This window comes from Agelaius phoeniceus, chromosome 26, assembly GCF_051311805.1.
Source record: "Agelaius phoeniceus isolate bAgePho1 chromosome 26, bAgePho1.hap1, whole genome shotgun sequence".
Taxonomy (NCBI): Eukaryota; Metazoa; Chordata; class Aves; order Passeriformes; family Icteridae; genus Agelaius; species Agelaius phoeniceus.
In genome coordinates, this window is record NC_135290.1 from 1,102,423 (window position 1) to 1,120,110 (window position 17,688).

At 68.9% G+C, this 17,688-nt stretch overlaps 1 protein-coding gene across 2 annotated transcripts; it reads left to right on the forward strand.

Annotated features, from left to right (window-relative positions):
• The first annotated feature begins 973 nt into the window (after positions 1–973).
• Positions 974–17,213, forward strand: ITGA3 (integrin subunit alpha 3). Of its 2 annotated transcripts, XM_077190786.1 has the most exons (26): positions 974–1,264; positions 6,689–6,810; positions 6,901–6,983; positions 7,639–7,888; positions 8,341–8,424; positions 9,025–9,232; positions 9,751–9,944; positions 10,231–10,319; positions 10,469–10,605; positions 10,698–10,784; positions 10,856–10,923; positions 11,007–11,143; positions 11,559–11,705; positions 11,789–11,886; positions 12,203–12,368; positions 12,444–12,512; positions 12,607–12,686; positions 12,776–12,853; positions 13,060–13,162; positions 13,279–13,449; positions 14,192–14,305; positions 14,409–14,522; positions 14,813–14,911; positions 15,007–15,132; positions 15,671–15,827; positions 16,048–16,172. In XM_077190786.1, exons 1-25 carry the CDS (start codon positions 1,098–1,100, stop codon positions 15,779–15,781), a joined length of 3,102 nt encoding a protein of 1,033 aa, XP_077046901.1. In that variant the 5' UTR covers positions 974–1,097; the 3' UTR covers positions 15,782–15,827; positions 16,048–16,172. The 2 variants fall into 2 exon arrangements, with proteins under 2 accessions (XP_077046901.1, XP_054505397.2); XM_054649422.2 differs by lacking the exon at positions 15,671–15,827 and having other exon boundaries at positions 990–1,264; positions 16,048–17,213.
• Positions 17,214–17,688: the final 475 nt, after the last annotated feature.

Sequence of the window (17,688 nt, forward strand, 5' to 3'; positions counted from 1 at the left end):
CGTGTCCCCCGGCCCTGTCACAGCCGCGGGGGTTGGGCTTGCGGGGTCCCCGATCGCCCCCAAACACCCGCCCCCCTTCTCCCCCAGCCCCACCGAGCATCTTTGGGTCAATGGCGTCACCTCGTGGCCTTTGGGGGCAATGACAGCGCGCGGTGACGTCATCCGTGTCACCGGGGGCGCGAGGGGCGGGGCCGGGGCTGGGGGTGGGGACGCGGGGCTGGGGACACGGCATGGGGACACGGGATGGTGACAGGGGATGGGGACACGGGACAAGACATGGGGACAGGGGATGGGCACAGGGAGGTCCCTGTGCCAGGGCCGGCTGCCACTGCCAGCAGCGCTGCCCGCGGTGTCCCTGCTGCCGTCACTCTTTCCAGGGCCGGTGACACGGCTCAGGGGCGCGGGGACACGGGGCGGGGGACACAGGACATCCTGCAGCCCCCCCAGGCCGGATTTCCCGGCACGGTGGGAGCGGCGCGGCGGCTCCCGGTGACCTTTGGCGGGGTCGGGACGGTGACAGCCACGGCCGCCACCCCCGGCGGGGAAGCGGCGATGCTGCCATGTCCCCACGGCCACCGAGGCGTCCCCTCCCTGTCCTGGTGCCGCACTCGGGGTCCCGGTGTGACCTCCTGCCATGGGAGAGGGGGGGTTTTATCCCATAAATGTCCTAACTTGGGGGTTCCCTCTCTCCTGGGGGGGCTCCCATCCCAAAGCGGGGCCAGGTAGGGGTGGGTCCTACCCCGGGGGGATTCGGGCGGGACGAAGCGGGGGAATTGTCCCGCGGGGGGACGTAGGAGGGGTCAATGCGGTGGGGGGCACACGGAGGGTGTGGCAGGGGGCGTGGCCCGGCAGGGGGCGTGGTCTGGGGGTCGCGGTCCTCCCCCGGGGGGGTGGGGGGGGTGCCACAGCTGCCCCAGGTGCGCCCTCCCTGCACACCTGCGCTCTCAGGTACCCGCGGTGCGCAGAGAGGTGCGCGGCCCCTTTAAGGGGCGTGTCCGGAAGCGGCGCGGCCCCGCCCCGCCCCGCCCCGGCCCCGCGCCCTCCCCGCGCACCGGTCCCGGTGGGGCGCAGGGCGGGTACGGCGGCCGGTGCGGGACATGGCCCTGCCGGGGCTGCTGCTCGGGCTCGGCCCGGTGCTGCTCGGCGCCGCCGCCGCCTTCAACCTGGACCGCACCTTCCCGGTGCTCAAGGAGGGCCCCGGCGGAGCCCTGTTCGGCTTCTCGGTAGCGCTGCACCGGGAGACGGAGCGGCGGGAGCGGAGCCTGTGAGCGCGGCCGGGGGGCGGGGGGCGAGCCCCGAGCGCTGCGGGACAGCGGGGAGAGATTCACCTGAACAGGGGGTTTGGGGTGGGATGGGGAAGGACGGGAAGGGGTCTCCCGTGGGGGTGCGGGGGTCCCCGGGAGGATCGGGGGGCGTCTCTGGTGGTTGGGACCCCCCCCGTGAGGCGGAGGAGAGTGAGACAGCGCTTTACCTGTGGGCGGGGGCGTCCCTGGGAAAGTGAGGGGTCCCCCGTGGGGGGCGGAGGAGCTGGGAGAGGTCCCCGTTAGGGTCGGGGTCCCCCGTGGGGTGCGGGTCCCCCGTGGGGTGGGGCAGAGCGGGGAGGGTACCCCGGGGGAGATGAGGAGCCCCCCTTGGGATGGGGGTCCCACGTGGGGTGGGGTCCCTGTGGCGCGGAGGGTCCCCCGGGGGTGTTGGGGGTCCCCCGGGTGGGGAGGGGTCCATGTGGGGGGGGTCCCTGTTCTGTGTCAGGGGCGCACCTGGAGGGGGTTGGGGGGCCCGGAGAGGCGCACCCGGGGCTCCGCGTATGGGGAGGTGGGCGCGGGGGGTCCCAGAGCCCAGCAGAGGGAGGGGGGGGTCCCCGCTCGTGGCGTTTCCGCCCCCCGCTATTGGCGGGGGTCCCATCACTGGGGGTCCCACCCCGAGCCCCCTCCTCATTCCCCGCAGCGGGGTCCCGCTGACACCGGGAGGGGTCTGGCAGCAGCGTGGGGACACCCCCGTGTCCCCCCAGGTGGGCTCGGAGCCCCTCCGGGAGGGGAATCCCTCCCCAGCCGAGCGGTCCCGGCCGGCGCCTGCCCTCAGCGGAGCCCCCGGTGCCCCCCGAGCCGCCGCCGGGGCCCCGTGCCCGGGAACCTGTTGGGCTGTGGTTCCTGCTGCCGGCCTGGCAAAGCCCCAACAAAAGCCCTTTTCAGCCGGAGCAGCCCCCGTGCCGCCCCACCGCTGTGTCCCCCCCGTGCCCGTTCCCGCTCCGTTCCCGGTCCCTCCCGGGCGGGAATTCCCGTCCGTGCCGGGAGCGGGCTCCGCCGCAGGGGCCGGGCTGGCGGTGTCCCGCTCAAGGGCACGGTTTTCTGCTGGATCACCTTCCCGCGGCTCTCCCGGCTGCGGGGGGGTCCTTGGAGCCCCCCGGGGATCCCTTGGAGCCCCTCGGGGTTCCCGGTTTTCCCGGGAGGGGCTGGCAGCAGCTGCCGGTGCAGGCATGTGCCGCTCCGCATTCCAGGGATGCATTTGGGGCCGTGGGATGAGGAGCTGCGGCCGCTCCCGTGCAGGAGGAGCGGAGCCGTTCCCTGCGGAGCTCGGGGCGTGCGGGACCCCCCCCCGTGCCCTGGGGGACACCTGGGCCCCACCCGCGGCCGGGCCCTGCCCGCTCCGGTACCACCGGAGCGGCCGCCGGGGGGCACCGGGCGGGGGTGGCGGCCGCTCCGGGCCGGATCCGTTCGTGTCTGCCCGGGAACGGCCCCGGGGGGGTTTGGGGGGGGCTGTGACAGGGACGCGCCACCCCCACACCTGCGCCACGTGTCCCAGCGTGTCCCAGCGCGATCCCGGCTGCGGGGGAGCGGCTCCAGAGCCAGAACCCCCCCGGGCATTCCCGGGCCCCGGGAGCCTCCGCCGCCCGTGCCCGTGGCGGGGCCGGGAGCAGCGCGGGGCTCTCTCCGCCCTTGGGGTGCCCCAGCTCGGGGTGTCTGAGCCGCTCCGGGGTGCGGCCGGCGCAGGGGGGGGGGCCGGAGCCCCCCGGGGGTCGCAGCCGCGCCCCGGTACCGGGTGAAGGCTGCGGTGCCCGCTGCTCACACAGGTGCAGGGTGGGGACAGGAAAGGGACATTTCCTGCCACCGTCATCCCCCGTCTGCCGCGGGAGGGGTGTCCCGGGCTCTTTTTTGGGGGGGCTGGCTCCAGCTGGGGCTGTCGGGGCCGGAGGGATGCTCCGGGGCAGCGCCGGCACTCCCGAATTCCGGGGCGGGGGCAATGGCGGAGCCCCCCCCGCCCCGATCCCTGCGCGCCCCGCAAAGATTTGTTTGTGCCCATGGCGAGGTTGGTTTGTTTGCTCGCCCCTCCCCGGCCAGGTGAGCGCGGCTGGGAGCGAGCGGGGCTCTTATCAGCGCTGCCGAGATTACCGAGCTCCCCCCGCGCCGCCCGCGTCCGGCCGCTCCCACCGGGAGCCGCTTGGGCTCGGTCCGGCTCGGGTGGGTTTGGAGCTCCCTGGGTGACCCGGGCAAACTGAGGCACGGCAGATCTGTTCCAGGAAAGCTAAAAGCACCCCCACCCACCCAAAATCTGCAGCCGGAGGGGGAGGCAGCACCCACATCTGCAGCCCTGTGGGAATTGAGGCTCTGCTCGGGGGTCTCGCCTGATTCCAGCTGGCTGGTGAGGAGAGCGCTCTGCTGGCTGCGTTCCCGGCTTTCCCTCCCCCCGGCCGGGCTTTTGCGGATTGCTGGAGCTGGCTGAGCTCCCCCTGCCTTGGCCCGAGTCCGCCGGGGTCCGGCGGGGCTGCGACTGCTCGGCAGGAGGAGGGGGACGGATGTGGGGCCGTCCGTCCGTCCATCCATCCATCCATCCATCCATCCATCCATCCATCCAGGAGCCATTTCCCCTCTCTCCCGGCTCCTTCCCACAGGGGCCCCGCTGGATTTCCGTGCCCGGGGACCCCCCCCTGGTGAACCCAGCGGCGCTGGGAATGAACCGGGGCCGGGCCGGTTCCTCCCCTCCCGTCACCCCCGGAGCGTGGTTGGGGACGGATGAGGAGCTCCCCTCGCTGCCCAGCTGCTCCCTGGGGAGGGGGCTCTGGGGCTGGGGGGTGCACGGCCCCCCTGTTCCATGCTGGGGTGTCGGGGTGGGATTTTCTGCCACCCTCGCCTCTCCCACCCCAGGGGGGGCCGCACTTTGGGGTCCTGGTGCCCGGAGCCTCCCACAGCCCCCCTTCCCAGCTGAGCCAGCGCTGGCAGGGAGCCCCCCCCCCGCTCCTATCCAGCCCCCCCTCGCTTGCCAGGGCGGATTAGGACGGAGCACGGCCTCACATTCCTGCTTCCCTCCCGTCCCGGCCTCCCCCTCGTGCCGCTCTTTGACCATCTCCAGCACAACCGCGGCCCCCCGGCCCAGTGGGACCAGCGCCACAAACTGGTCCCGGCCCCCCAAATTCCAGCTCCGCTCCCCCGGGGGCTGCAGCCCCTGGGTGTCCCGCACTCCCCCTCTCCCAGGAGCAGACAGAGCTGCGGGTGGGCTGCCGTGCCGTGCCGTGCCGTGCCGGGAATCTTGGCCGGAGGCAGCGGCATGCCGGAGCTGCTTGGCTTGGGTGGGCTCCCGCCCCCCGGGACCGCGGGGTCTGCCTGGGCCGGGACCACCGGGGGAGCCTGGGGGGTCCCGCTGGGGTTCGGGCTGTGGGGGCAGGACCCCCCCAGCTCTGAGTCACGGCAGCTGCCCTGAGTCACTTCCCCCCCCAGGTGAGAGGGGACAATGGTGCCCCTTGTGCCCCCCTTGCAGCTGGGGGGGGCGCAGATTCCTTTGTGCCGAGCTGGCATCACCAGGAGCCATCACTCCCCTCATTCCCTTCCCTTCCCCGCTCTCCGGCACCCCCATCCTGCCATTCCTGCGGGGAGCAGCCCCCCCGGACCCCCCGTTTGGGGCGAGCGGTGCCAACCCCCCCCACCTGCAGCCCCGAGCTGACTCAGCCGCCCCGGGGGGGTCCCGGCGTGCCGGGGCGGGGGCTGCCCGGGGCCCCGCATTCCTCCTGCGCCTGGGCTTTGAGTCAGCGCCCGGCCCGCCCGGACGTGCCCGCGCTGCCGGCCCCGCATTGCTCAGCTTCTGCTCAGCTTCCCGGCACTCCCTGCCCGCGGGCGCTGCCGCGGGGACGGCGCCGCTCGGCCCTGTCCGCCGGCGCTGGGATGGGGACAGCGCGCTCGGCCCTGTCCTCGCTGGTGGCCCTGCTAAGGACGGGCCAGCTCGGTACAGGTGCCCCGTGAGCAGCTCTGGGTGCCGTGTCCCGGGTGCCGTGTCCTGGGTGCCGTGTCCCCCCCATGTCTTGGGTGCCGTGTCCCTCCTGTGTCCCCTCCATGTCCTGGGTGCCGTGTCCTGGGTGCCGTGTCCCCTCTGTGTCCCGGGTGCCGTGTCCTGGGTGCCGTGTCAACCTCATGTCCTATGTACCATGTCCTGGATTCCATGTCCCCTCCATGTCCTGGGTGCTGTGTCCCCCCTGTGTCCTGGGTGCCATCTCCTGGGTGCTGTGTCCCTTCCATGTCCTGGGTGCCGTGTCCCCCCCGTGTCCCGCCTGCCCGAGGGCGGCACTTCCTCCCCCAGCCCGGCCACCTCCACTCATTGTCCCGGCGCTCCCGGAGGACTTCCCTGCGGAAAGGCTGGCCCTTCCGGAGCCCTGCGGCCATGCCAGTGCCCCTGCCGGGCCCACGGGGCCTTGCTTGGGGTCCCCGGCATCTTCCTTTGGGGTGCGGGGTCCCTTCAGCATCACCTGGAGGGGCTGGAATGCCACTGTCCCCCACGGCACTGCCCTCCCTAGAGGAGGTCACCCCTGCGAGGTGCTGCCTGTCCTGGGACAGCCCCATGCTGCCCGAGCCCCTCTGGGCTGAGGGGTTGTCTGTCTGTCCCATGTGAGGGCTGTCTGTCTGGGATGGGGGCTGTCTGTCTGTCCTGTATGAGCGGTGTTTGTCCGGGATGAGGAGTGTCTGTCCCACATGAGGGGTGTCTGTCCCAGCTGCCATCCCCACTCCTGGGGCTGTGTCCCCGTCCCGCATTCCCCGTCCCCTATTCCCCGTCTCACATTCCCCATCCCTCATTCCCCGTCCCTCATTCCCCGTCCCTCATTCCCCGTCCCTCATTCCCTATCCCGCTTTCCCCATCCCTCATTCCCCATCCCGCATTCCCCGTCCCTCATTCCCCTCATTCCCCATCCCTCATTCCCCATCCCGCATTCCCTGTCCCTCATTCCCCTCATTCCCCATCCCTCATTCCCCGTCCCTCATTCCCCTCATTCCCCGTCCCTCATTCCCCTCATTCCCCGTCCCTCATTCCCGATCCCTCATTCCCCGTCCCTCATTCCCTGGCACGGCCGCTCGGCGCTGTCGCTGTCGGGCCGGACACGCCGCAGCTGCCGGGGCTGCGGAGGGATCAAAGCCCGGCCGGGAAGGGCTGGGGGTGTTTACAGAGCCGGGGCTGCCCTGGGGGTGCAGAGCGACCCCTCCCTCTTGTTTTCCCTGCCAGCTCAGGTTTGGGGGCGTCACTGAGGTTTGGGGGGGGTCACTGCGACCCCTGTTCCCACCCCCATGCACGGAGATTGGGGCTCAGCCATGGGATGGGGTCTGGGAAGGAGTGGGGGGGCAATGACTCTGTCAGTCTGTCCCTGAGGCCATTCGGGGTCCCTGTGCCCCCCTCCCCCCATCAGCCACCCACGTGCCCCCTTTGTGCCCCCCAGGCTGCTGGTGGGGGCCCCCCAGGCCGCGGAGCCGGTGAACGGGACCCGGACGGGCGCCGTGTACGCCTGTCCCCTGAGTGCCACCACCCGCGACTGCCAGCGCCTGGCCATCGAGCTCAAGGGTGGGTGACCCCCCCCGGGGTGTGTGACCACCCCAGAACCCCCCCCACCAGGAGGGGGGACCCCCTCTCAGGCCGGCTGTTTCCCCGCAGATGAGCCGGACAAGGCCATCATCGAGGACATGTGGCTGGGGGTGACAGTGGCCAGCCAGAGACAGCCACCGGGAAGGGTCCTGGTGAGTGGGGGGCACCGCGGGGCTTTGCACACCCAGATCCCAGATCCCTGCACACCCCGATCCTTGCACACCCAGATCCCTGCACACCCCGATCCTTGCACACCCAGATCCCAGATCCCTGCACACCCCGATCCTTACACACCCAGATCCCAGATCCCTGCACACCCCGATCCTTGCACACCCAGATCCCACATCCCTGCACACCCCGATCCTTGCACACCCAGATCCTTGTACACCCAGATCTGACATCCCTGCACACCCAGACCCTTGCACACCCAGATCCCACATCTCTGCATACCCAGGTCCTTGCACACCCAGATCCCAGATCCTTGCACATCCACCTCCTTGCACACCCAGATCCTTGCACTCCCAGATCCTGGTTCTTTACACACACCCTTGGGGTATCCCTGCACCTTTGGAGTGTCCCTGAACCTCATTGTCCCTGCTGTCCCCAGGCCTGTGCCCACCACTACACGCGGGTGCTGTGGTCAGTCCCTGGGCTGTCCCTGATCTGTCCCTGTCCCTGTCACTGTCCCCAGGCCTGTGCCCACTGCTACACGCGGGTGCTGTGGTCAGTCCCTGAGCTGTCCCTGTCTGTTCCTGAGCTGTCCCTGGGCTGTCCCTGATCTGTCCCTGTCCCTGTCCCTGTCCCCAGGCCTGTGCCCACCGCTACACGCGGGTGCTGTGGTCGGGGGCCGAGGCCCAGCGCCGCATGGTCGGCCGTTGCTATGTCCGTGGCAATGACCTGCGCCTGGACCTGGGGGACGAGTGGCAGACGTACCACAACGAGATGTGCAACGCCAACACCGACACCGACGAGACCGGCATGTGCCAGATGGGCACCAGCGCCGGCTTCAGCGCCAACATCATCTACTTCGGGGCACCCGGTGCCTACAACTGGCAGGGTGAGGGTCCTTGGGGGGACAGCAGGGGACCTGCCACCCCTGGGGTCACCCCTCTGGGCACTGCTTTTCATGGGGGTTCCCCTTACCTTTGGGGGACAATTCCTTCCCGAGGGGGTGTGTGCCCCCATGGGACCCCGTTCTTGAGGTGCCCATGCACTGTGGGACCCCAGCCCCTCCCGAGGTGCCCCTGTGGGACCCCAGCCCCTCCTCAAGGTCCCCGTGCCCCTATGGGACCCCCTCCCTGAGATGCCCGTGCCCTTGTGGGACCCCCAGCCCCTCCCCGAGGTGCCCCTGTGGGATGCCAGCCCCTCCTCGAGGTCCCCGTGCCCCTGTGAGACCCCCAGCCCCTCCCCAAGGTGCCCATGCCCCTGTGGGACCCCAGCCCCTCCCCGAGGTGCCCATGCCCCTGTGGGACCCCCCAATGCTGAGGGTGGGCCCCCTCCCCTCCCCAGGCACCGATTACATGCTGCAGAGGGAGACGTGGGACCTGCACGACTTCTCCTACCCCAACACCAGGAACGGCAACACCTACATAGGTGTGGGGGGCCCCGGGGCAGGGGGGTTTGGGGCGAGGAGGAGGAGGAGGAGCTTTGGAGGGGGTGGGGGGGCTCAGGGAGGCTTGAAGACCCCCCTGGGATGGTGAGACTGGGGGGGGGGGCAGCGGTGACATTGGGGTGACACGGAGGGAGAAGATGGGGTGAGGAGGAGCTTTGGGGGCTGTGAGTTTTGGGCATGGATGTTAAAGGCGTGAGGGACACTCGGGGACACTCGGGAACGCTTAGGGAGACTTTGGGACACTTGGGAGCACTTGGGAGCACTCAGGGACACTTAGGGAGACTTGGGGACACTCGGGAAGACTTCGGGACACTGGGGGATACTTAGGAACACTTAGGGACACTCGGGAACACTTGGGGACACTTAGGGAGGGCGTGAGCCATTCCCAGTGCTCCCCCCGAGATCTCGGGGTTTTTGGGGGGCTCGGGCGGGGTTTGCGGGGGTCTCGGGGCGGGGTTTGCGGGGCGCTCGGGGCGAGGTTTGCGTGGGTCTCGGGGCGGGGTTTTCGGGGTGCGGGGGGCTCGGGGAGCACACGAGAGGATCTCGGGGGTCCCGTGCCCCGCCTGACGCGGCCCCCGCAGGGTACACGGCCGAGGTGGGCAGCGCGGTGCTGCAGCGGGAGGCGGTGACGCTGGTGACGGGCGCGCCGCGGTACCGGCACACCGGCGCCGTGCTGCTGCTGAGCCGCGGCGCCCGGCAGACGCTGAACCGGAGCCTGCTGCTCCCCGGGCCGCAGGTCGGCTCCTACTTCGGCAGCGCCCTCGCCCTGGCCGACCTCAACAACGACGGGTGAGGGGCTGCGACCCCCGGGGCTGCGGGGCGGGGCTCACCTGGGGCTCACCTGGGCTGGGTCTGTCCGCTCCTGGGGGTGGGGGGTCTTACTTAGGGTGTCCTGAAGCTCAGGTGGGCTTGGACCCCAAAGTTCCCAGGGGTGGGGGTCTCACCTGGGGCTCCCTGCAGCTCCTGAGGGTGGGGGGTCTTATTTAGGGTGTCCTGAAGCTCAGGTGGGCTTGGACCCCAAAGTTCCCATGGGTGAGAGTCTCACCTGAAGCACCTCCCAGGGGTGGGGATCTCACCTGGAGCAGCTCCCAGGGGTGGGGGTCTCACCTAGGACACCCTGCAGCTCCCAGGGGTGAGAGTCTCAGCTCCCCTGGGGTTCCTGCGGGTCCCAGTTCTGGGTTGGGGAGGTTTTTTTTTGGGGGGGGTCCTATTTTCACACCTCTGGGGGGTCCTCCCCACTCCAGGTGTATGGGGTCAGGGCCGTGTGACAGCCCCAGCCCCGAGCACCCCACTGTCTGTCCCCACAGGTGGCAGGACCTGGTGGTGGGGGCCCCCTACTACTTTGAGCGGAAGCAGGAGGTGGGGGGCGCGGTGTTCGTGTACATGAACGAGGCCGGGGGCTTCCAGCAGCTCCCCAGCCTGGTCCTCACCGGGCCCAGCTACTCTGGCTTCGGCTTTGCCCTGGCCAGCATCGGGGACATCAACCAGGACGGGTTCCAGGGTGAGCGGCCGGGGACACCTTTGTGGGGAGCTGCTTTTTGGGGAGCCATGGGGGGGCTCAGGAGAGGAGGGGGTCTGGGGGGTCTTTGATGTTTGGGGTGAAGAGGAAGAGATGGGGGAGAGGCTGGAGATCCTGATTGTCCCATTATTCCTTCTGTCCCTCCCTCCCTCCTGAGTTTGTGGGGTCTCACACGAAGGGGGGACCCCAGACGTGGCCAGGGCTGGAGCTGGAGTTTGGGGTCCCAGGGAGGGCCCTGGGGGGGCTGACCCTGCTCTTATCCCCCCAGATATCGCTGTGGGGGCTCCTTTTGAGGGGCCTGGCAAGGTTTACATCTACCACAGCAGCGCCGAGGGGCTGCGGGACCGGCCCCGGCAGGTAACGGCCCTGGGGAGCCCTGAGCGGGCCAGGACCTGGACCCCTCGCCAGGACCTGGACCCCTCCCCAGGACCAGCCCTTTGGACACCCCCTGAGACCCCCTGACCTGCAGGGCACTGGGTGAGACCCCCCCTGCCCCCCAAACGCAGGTGATCAGCGGGGCAGAGCTGGGCCCCACCAGGATCAAAACCTTTGGGTACTCGCTGAGCGGGGGCCTGGACATGGACGGGAATTCCTACCCGGACCTGCTGGTGGGCAGCCTGAGCGAGCGAGTTGTCCTGCTCAGGTACAGCCATAGGGACAGGTGTCCTGTCCCCCCTGCCACCCCTGGGGTGGGCACAGAGCTGGGGGGCTCAGCCGACCCCAATCCCTGCCCAGAGCCCGTCCTGTGATCAACATCCTGGACAAGACCTTCACGGTGACGCCCAGCAAGGTGGACCCTGCCCAGTGCACGCCCAAGTCCTGGTGAGTCCCCGGTGTCCCCATGGCTGCTGGTGGCACCCCTGGCTCGGCTGACAGCCCCTTTGTCCCCCCAGCATGACGGTGACCCTGTGCTTCTCCTACAACCAGAGCGCGGGGGACCCCAACTACAGCGAGAGGATCAGTGAGTGGGGGGTGCTGGGGGGACATGGGGACATGGGGACACATTGTGGGGGTGTTTGTTGGACAACTCGTGCTGTCCCCCAGCCCTGCAGTACACGCTGGAGGCCGACAAGGACCGGCACCCGCCCAGGGTCAGGTTCTCAGGGTCCCAATCTGCCACCTACACCGGGGACTTCTCCATGCCCGACACCCGCTGCCAGTCCCAGGAGCTCCTGCTGCTGGTGAGTGTCCTTCCCTCCATCCTTCCCTCCATCATCCATCCATCCATGGATCCATCATCCATCATCCATCCATCCCTCCATCCATCCATCATCCATCCATCCATCCATCATCCATCCATCCATCCATCCATCCATCCATCCATCCATCCCTCCATCCATCCATCATCCATCCATCCATCCATCATCCATCCATCCATCCATCCATCCATCCATCCATCCATCCATCCATCCATCATCCATCCATCCATCCATCCATCCATCCATCCCTCCATCCATCCATCATCCATCCATCATCCATCCATCATCCATCCATCCATCCATTCTCTGGGGTCTCTCACTCGCCTGCCAGCAGCAGAGGGGGTCCCCAGCCATGGCTGGAGCTGACTTTGGGGCCACACAAATCCCACCCCTGCAGGACAATGTCCGGGACAAGCTGCACCCCATCGTGCTCTCCATGAACTACTCCCTGCTGGAGAGGCCCAGAACCTTCCAGCTGGGCCCCCACTCCCTGGACGCCTTCCCCGTGCTCAACCAGGACCAGTCCCACGAGAACGAGACCAAGGTGTGCCGGGCAGGGGGGGGTGGGGGACACTCTGGGGTGCCACCAGCGTGGCGAGGACTCAGGGGACATCCCTGTCCCTGCAGATCGAGTTCCAGAAGGAATGTGGCTCCGACAACCAGTGCTACAGCAACCTCCAGCTGCGCAGCAGCTTCGTCACCGAGCAGAACCAGCCTCTGCCCAGGTGACAGTGGGGCCCTGGGGGTGTCCCCTTGTCCCTCAGGGGTGTCCCCTTGTCCCCAGAGGTGTCCCCTCATCCCCTGGGGGTGTCCCCTGGTCCCTCAGGGGTGTCCTCATGTCTCCTGGGGGTGTCCTCTTGTCCCTCAGGGGTGTCCCCTCGTCCCCTGTCGATGTCCCCTTGTCCCCTGGGGGTGTCCCCTTGTCCCTCAGCGTTGTCCCCTTGTCCCTCAGGGGTGTCCCCTCATCCCCTGGGGTTGTCCCCATGTCCCCCAGAGCTGTCCCCATGCCAGGGTGGCACTGACCCCGCTGTGCCCGCGCAGGGTGAACGGCACCCAGGTGCTGCAGTACAGCCGGGACGTGCGCAAGCTGCACCTGAGCATCAACATCACCAACGTGCCCTCGGCGCCCTGGAACGGCGAGGACGCCCACGAGGCCCTGCTGAACGTCACCGTGCCCCTCAGCCTGCTGCCCTCCTCTGTCCGCCCGGTACGGGGGCACCCCAGGGCCCTGGGTTACACCAGGTGTTCCTGAGGGGGTTCCTGACCCTCCTGTCCCCCCCAGAGCGGAGCCTGCACCTTTGGGGACACGGTGCTGTGCGAGCTGGGAAACCCCTTCAAGAGGAACCAGAGGGTGAGAGCAGCCCCCAGCCGCCCCCAGCTGCCCCCCGGCCCTTCCTGGGGGGCTCAGCAGGGCTGAGCTGCTCCCCGTGTCCCCCTCCGTGCAGGCAGAGCTGACCATCACCTTCGAGGCCATCGGGATCATGCTGGACACGCGGGAGGTGGAGGTGTGGCTGGACCTGTCCACGTGAGTGGGAGGGGCAGGACGGGGGCGGGGACGGTCCCGGTGGGACCGGGAGATGCCGATCGCGGTGCCCCATCCCGGTGCCCCGGCAGGCAGAGCACCCAGGGGGATCTGCAGCCCGTGCTGGCCAAGCTGCTGGTGGATTACAGCATCCAGTCCTCGCTGAGCATGTGAGTGTCCCCTGCACCCCCTCTTTATGTCCCCTGCACCCTCTGTGTCTCCTGCACCCTCTCTGTGTCCCCTGCACCCCCTCTGTGTCCCCTCCATTGCCCCCACCTGAGTCTGGCTGTGGCCTCCGTGTCCCAGGAGGGGACAGGGGACAATGGGATGTCCCCTGTGCCCCTCATGCCGCTCCTGTCCCCCATCCCATTCCCAGAGCCTCATCCCACATCCAGTCCTACTTCAGCGGGACCGTGGTGGGCGAGTCGGCCATGAAACAGGAGCAGGACGTGGGCAGCCCCCTCACCTTCGACTTCCAGGTGAGCTGGGCATGGGAGAGAAGCGGATTTGGGAATGCCGGAGGGAAGCAGATTTGGGAATGCTGGAGGGAAGTGGATTTGGGAACGCCAGGCTCCAGCTCCCACCCTGCCCACAGGTGACCACCAAAGGCGAGTCCCTGGGCACGCTGGGCACCATCCTGCTGGGCTTTGAGTGGCCCTATGAGATCCCCAATGGCAAATGGCTCCTGTACCCCACCGAGATCCTGGTGAACGGCAATGACACATGTCACCCCCCCGGGGGGCTCATCAACCCCCTCAACCTCACCGTGAGTCACCGCTGCCCTCAGGGCCGTGTCCCTGTCCCACCTCGGGGGTCCTTCAGCCCCCTGGCATGGCTCTGATGGGATCGTGTCCCCCCTCAGCTCCTGCAGGACCTGGGACACCCTGCAGCTCCAGAGGGTGGGGGTCTCACCTGGGATATCCTGCAGCTCCTGAGGGTGGGGGTCTCACCTGGGATATCCTGCAGCTCCTGAGGGTGGGGGTCTCACCTGGGACATCCTGCAGCTCCTGAGGGTGGGGGTCTCACCTGGGACAACCTGCAGCTCCTCAGGGTGGGGGTCTCACCTGGGACACCCTGCAGCTCCTGAGGGTGGGGGTCTCACCTGGGATATCCTGAAGCTCCTGAGGGTGGGGGGTCTCACCTGGGATATCCTGCAGCTCCTGAGGGTGGGGGTCTCACCTGGGATATCCTGCAGCTCCTGAGGGTGGGGGTCTCACCTGGGATATCCTGCAGCCCCCAGGGGTGGGGGTCTCACCTGGGACACCCTGCAGCTCCTGAGGGTGGGGGTCTCACCTGGGATATCCTGCAGCTCCCAGGGGTGGGGGTCTCACCTGGGACACCCTGCAGCTCCTGAGGGTGGGGGTCTCACCTGGGACATCCTGCAGCTCCTGAGGGTAGGGGTCTCACCTGGGATATCCTGAAGCTCCTGAGGGTGGGGGTCTCCCCTGGGATATCCTGCAGCCCCCCGGCATGGCTCTGATGGTCTCAGGGGTCTCTTCCCCCCTCAGCTCCTGCAGGACCAGGCTCCATCCCGGCGGCGGCGGGAGCTGGAGCCCCCCGAGCCGGGGGAGCCCCCGGTGACCTTGGCCACGGGCCGGCGCCCGCGCTCCGAGGCGGTGCTGGTGAGTGGGGTCGGGTGGAGCATCCCCGCTCCCGGCTCACTGTCCCCGCTGCTCCCGGTACCGGGGCGGTGCTTTGGGCCCCCTGACCCCTGTGTGTCCCCAGAGCTGCTCGGCGGGCACGGCGCGTTGCGTGTGGTTCGAGTGTCCCCTGCTGCACACGCAGCTCCCCTCCAGCTTCAGCCTCCGCGCCCGCGTCTGGAACAGCACCTTCATCGAGGTCAGTGCCACCGAGGGGCTGCAGGGCTCAGAGCCCTGGGGGGTGTTAAACAGGGCTCTGAGTCTGCCAGGAGCTGGCAGCCACCCCTGTGTGTCCCTGCTGTCACCTGTGTCCCGCCTCCATCTGCGTGTCACCCATCATCCGTGTCACCCATCATCCGTGTCACCCATCATCCGTATCTCCATCATCATCCATGTCCCCATCATCCATGTCCTCGTCATCCATGTCCCCTCCCTCATCCCCATGCTGTCCTCTGTGTGTCCCATGCCCGTCCCTGTCCATGTCCCCAGGAGTTCCGTGACTTTGACCGGGTGAAGGTGGCGGGCACGGCCACGCTGTTCCTGCGCTCGCAGGTGCCCACCATCACCATGAGGAACCACACGGTGCGGGTGAGCCTCACCAGAGCCCTCACTGGGGCAGACTGGGCGGGACTGGGGTTGGCTGGAGCCCCCAGCCCCAACAAGCCCCTTCCCACCCCTCCCAGTTCTCTGTGGACGTGGACTCGGAGCTGCAGGAGGAGCAGCCGGCCGAGATCGCGCTCTGGCTGGTGCTGGTGTCGGTGGCAGCCGGGCTGCTGCTGCTGGGGCTCATTATCCTCCTCCTCTGGAAGGTGAGGGGGGTCCCAAATCCCCTTCCCAGGGCGGAGGGGGTGCAGGAGCCGTGCTGAGACCCGACGGGCTCGTGTCACCCGTGGCCGCCTCCTCCCTGCCTGGCGAGGGGTGCAAGGGACACGCAGCCGGATTGTCCCCTCGGCTGGAAGGTGCCCCCCGAGGGTGGCAGGTGTCCCCCAGGTGGGTGGTGCCCTCCTGGGAGGAAGATTCCTGGCTGGAGAGGGATGAGGAAGAGGAGCAGAGACATCCCCGTGTTTGGGGTGCAAAACATTTTGGGTGTGCACCCAAAGCAGGGCTGGACCTCCTTCCCTACGTCTGTGCTGCAGGGACTGGGGGACCCCCACAGCCCCCTGGGGGCACCCCCAGCTTCGTGAACCCCCTCTTTTACCCAGGAGGGGTCGCTGGGTCTGCAGGACCCCCCACCCCACAGCATCCTTGTGGGGCATCTCCCTGCCCTGCTCCCCCCACCTGCGGGGGGATGCCCGGGACCCCCCCAGCCGCTGTCCCGACCCCCTGACCCTGTCCCCTTCCCTGCAGTGCGGGTTCTTCCGGCGGGCCAACACCCGGGCCATGTACGAGGCCAAGGGGCAGAAGGCGGAGATGAGGATCCAGCCGTCGGAAACCGAGCGGCTCACGGATGACTACTAACGGGGGGCACCCCCCGTGCCCCCCCGGGCGCCGCGGGCCCCGCCTGGTAATGCCCCGTGGGGCCGGGCTGCAGCGGCACCTTCCTCCTCTTCAGCCTCCTCTCCTCTTCCTCTGTCCCGCAGGGTCCCTCAGGGCTCCGCGGGCGCTCCCAGCGGCTCCAGGATCGCTGCTCCCTTTGCTCTGCTCTTCGCCGCCTCGGGGGTCTCTGTCGCCGTCCCTCTCCAGCCCCTCACTGACGCGCTGTCCCCTATGTGTCCCCCTCGCAGTGCGACTTTTTCCAGCGGACCCGCTACTACCGGATCATGCCCAAGTACCACGCGGTGCGGATCCGGCAGGAGCAGCGCTACCAGCCCGGGGGGCTCCTGCCCCGCCGCCGCCGCAAGAAGCTCTGGGTGACCAAGTGGCAGGAGCCGGACAAGTACTACTGACCCCCTGTCCCCGCCCGGGCCCCCGCCAGGGGGGCTCTCACTTTGCACAAGCGCATCCCTCCCTGCCCCGACCCTCGGACGCGGCCGCCGCTGCCCTTGGCTCCCGCAGTCCCTCCCGGGGGGCTCCCGCAGCCCTTCCCGGCTCTCCCGGGGTGCTCCCGCAGCCTCTCCCGGTTCTCCCGGGGGGCTCCGGTTCTCCCGGGCGGCTCCCGCAGCCTCTCCCTGTTCTCCTGGGTGCCTCCCACAGCCCCTCCCGGTTCTCCCGGGGGTTCCCGCAGCCTCTCCCGGTTCTCCCGGGGGGCTCCGGTTCTTCCGGGCGGCTCCCGCAGCCTCTCCCGGTTCTCCCGGGGGGTTCTTGCACGCTCGTGCCTTGCACGCTTGTGGGGCTGACCCCCCCAAATGTGCCCCCCCGTCCCCCGCTCTTCCCGAATTGCTGCTGGCCTCACCGAGTGCCTTCCCCCCGCCTCGCAGACACTCCGCTCGCCACCTCCCTGTCCCTGTGCCTGTTCCTTTGTCCCCAGCCTCCCTGGGACACCTCCCGGCCCCTGGGGACACGTCCCTGCAGACCGGGACACGCTCGCGCCCTTCCCCTCGGCAATGGGTGCGGGACCCCTCTGCTTTCCCCGGGGGGGCAGGGGGAGCTCATTGCCTCCTGTACCCTCTCCTGACCCCAGACCCCATAGGGGTCTCCCCCTTCAAAACCTATGGGGGTCTCCCTTCCCTCCCGACCCCAGACCCCTCCTGCTGTTGTCGCAGCTTTGCCTTTGGGAGGGGGGTGCAGCGCTTCAGGCCGTGTCCCCCCCATCCCATCCCCGCCCCGGGGGTCGCTGTCCCGCCCCGCGGGGTTAAATTATTCCGTGTTTCGGTGTTTCGGTGTCGAGTCCCGGCGTCCGGTCGGTACCGGGGGCGGCTGGGGAGGGGGTCCCGCACCCCCCCGCCCCCAGCCGGCCCCCAAACCCCCCCTCCCTTCCTCGCCGGGGCCCAATAAAGGCTCGCTCTGGGATTTGTAACCTCGTGTCCCCTCCGTGCCGTGGCTGCCGGGAGGAGGGGGGGTGGGCTGGGATTTTGGGGCTTTTGGGGCAAAAGAGGATGGTGGGGGGGATGATGGGGGATGATGTACCTGGAGCGCAGGGGGTGATGGGGGGGTAATGCTGGGATTGGGGTGGGCTCAGAGCGCCCCGAAACCCTCGTGAAAGGCTCAAAACACCCCGGGAAGGGATCTGGGACCGCCGAGGGGCTGATGGGAGCCCCCGTTATGCAAATTAGCGCCTGTGCGTCACGAGGGGCGGGGTTAGCCCTGGAGGGGCGGGGCTGAAAGAGCGGGCGCTGATTGGCCCCGAGGCGCGCAGTGATTGACAGCGGGGCGGGCAGCATTGACTCCACTGGGGGCGTGGCTCGTGGTGATTGACAGCGGGGCGGGCAGCATTAGCTCCACTGAGGGGAGTGGCTCGAGGTGATTGACAGCGGAGCGGTCAGCAT

What these genes read in the sequence shown, in the direction of transcription:
- ITGA3 (XM_054649422.2), top strand. Translation starts at nt 1,098, where the DNA reads ATGGCCCTGCCGGGGCTGCTGCTCGGGCTCGGCCCGGTGCTGCTCGGC. An exon ending in CCTGGCCATCGAGCTCAAGG is followed by an intron (nt 6,811 to 6,900) that starts GTGGGTGACCCC and finishes GTTTCCCCGCAG; the next exon opens with ATGAGCCGGACAAGGCCATC. An exon ending in CGGTGCCTACAACTGGCAGG is followed by an intron (nt 7,889 to 8,340) that starts GTGAGGGTCCTT and finishes TCCCCTCCCCAG; the next exon opens with GCACCGATTACATGCTGCAG.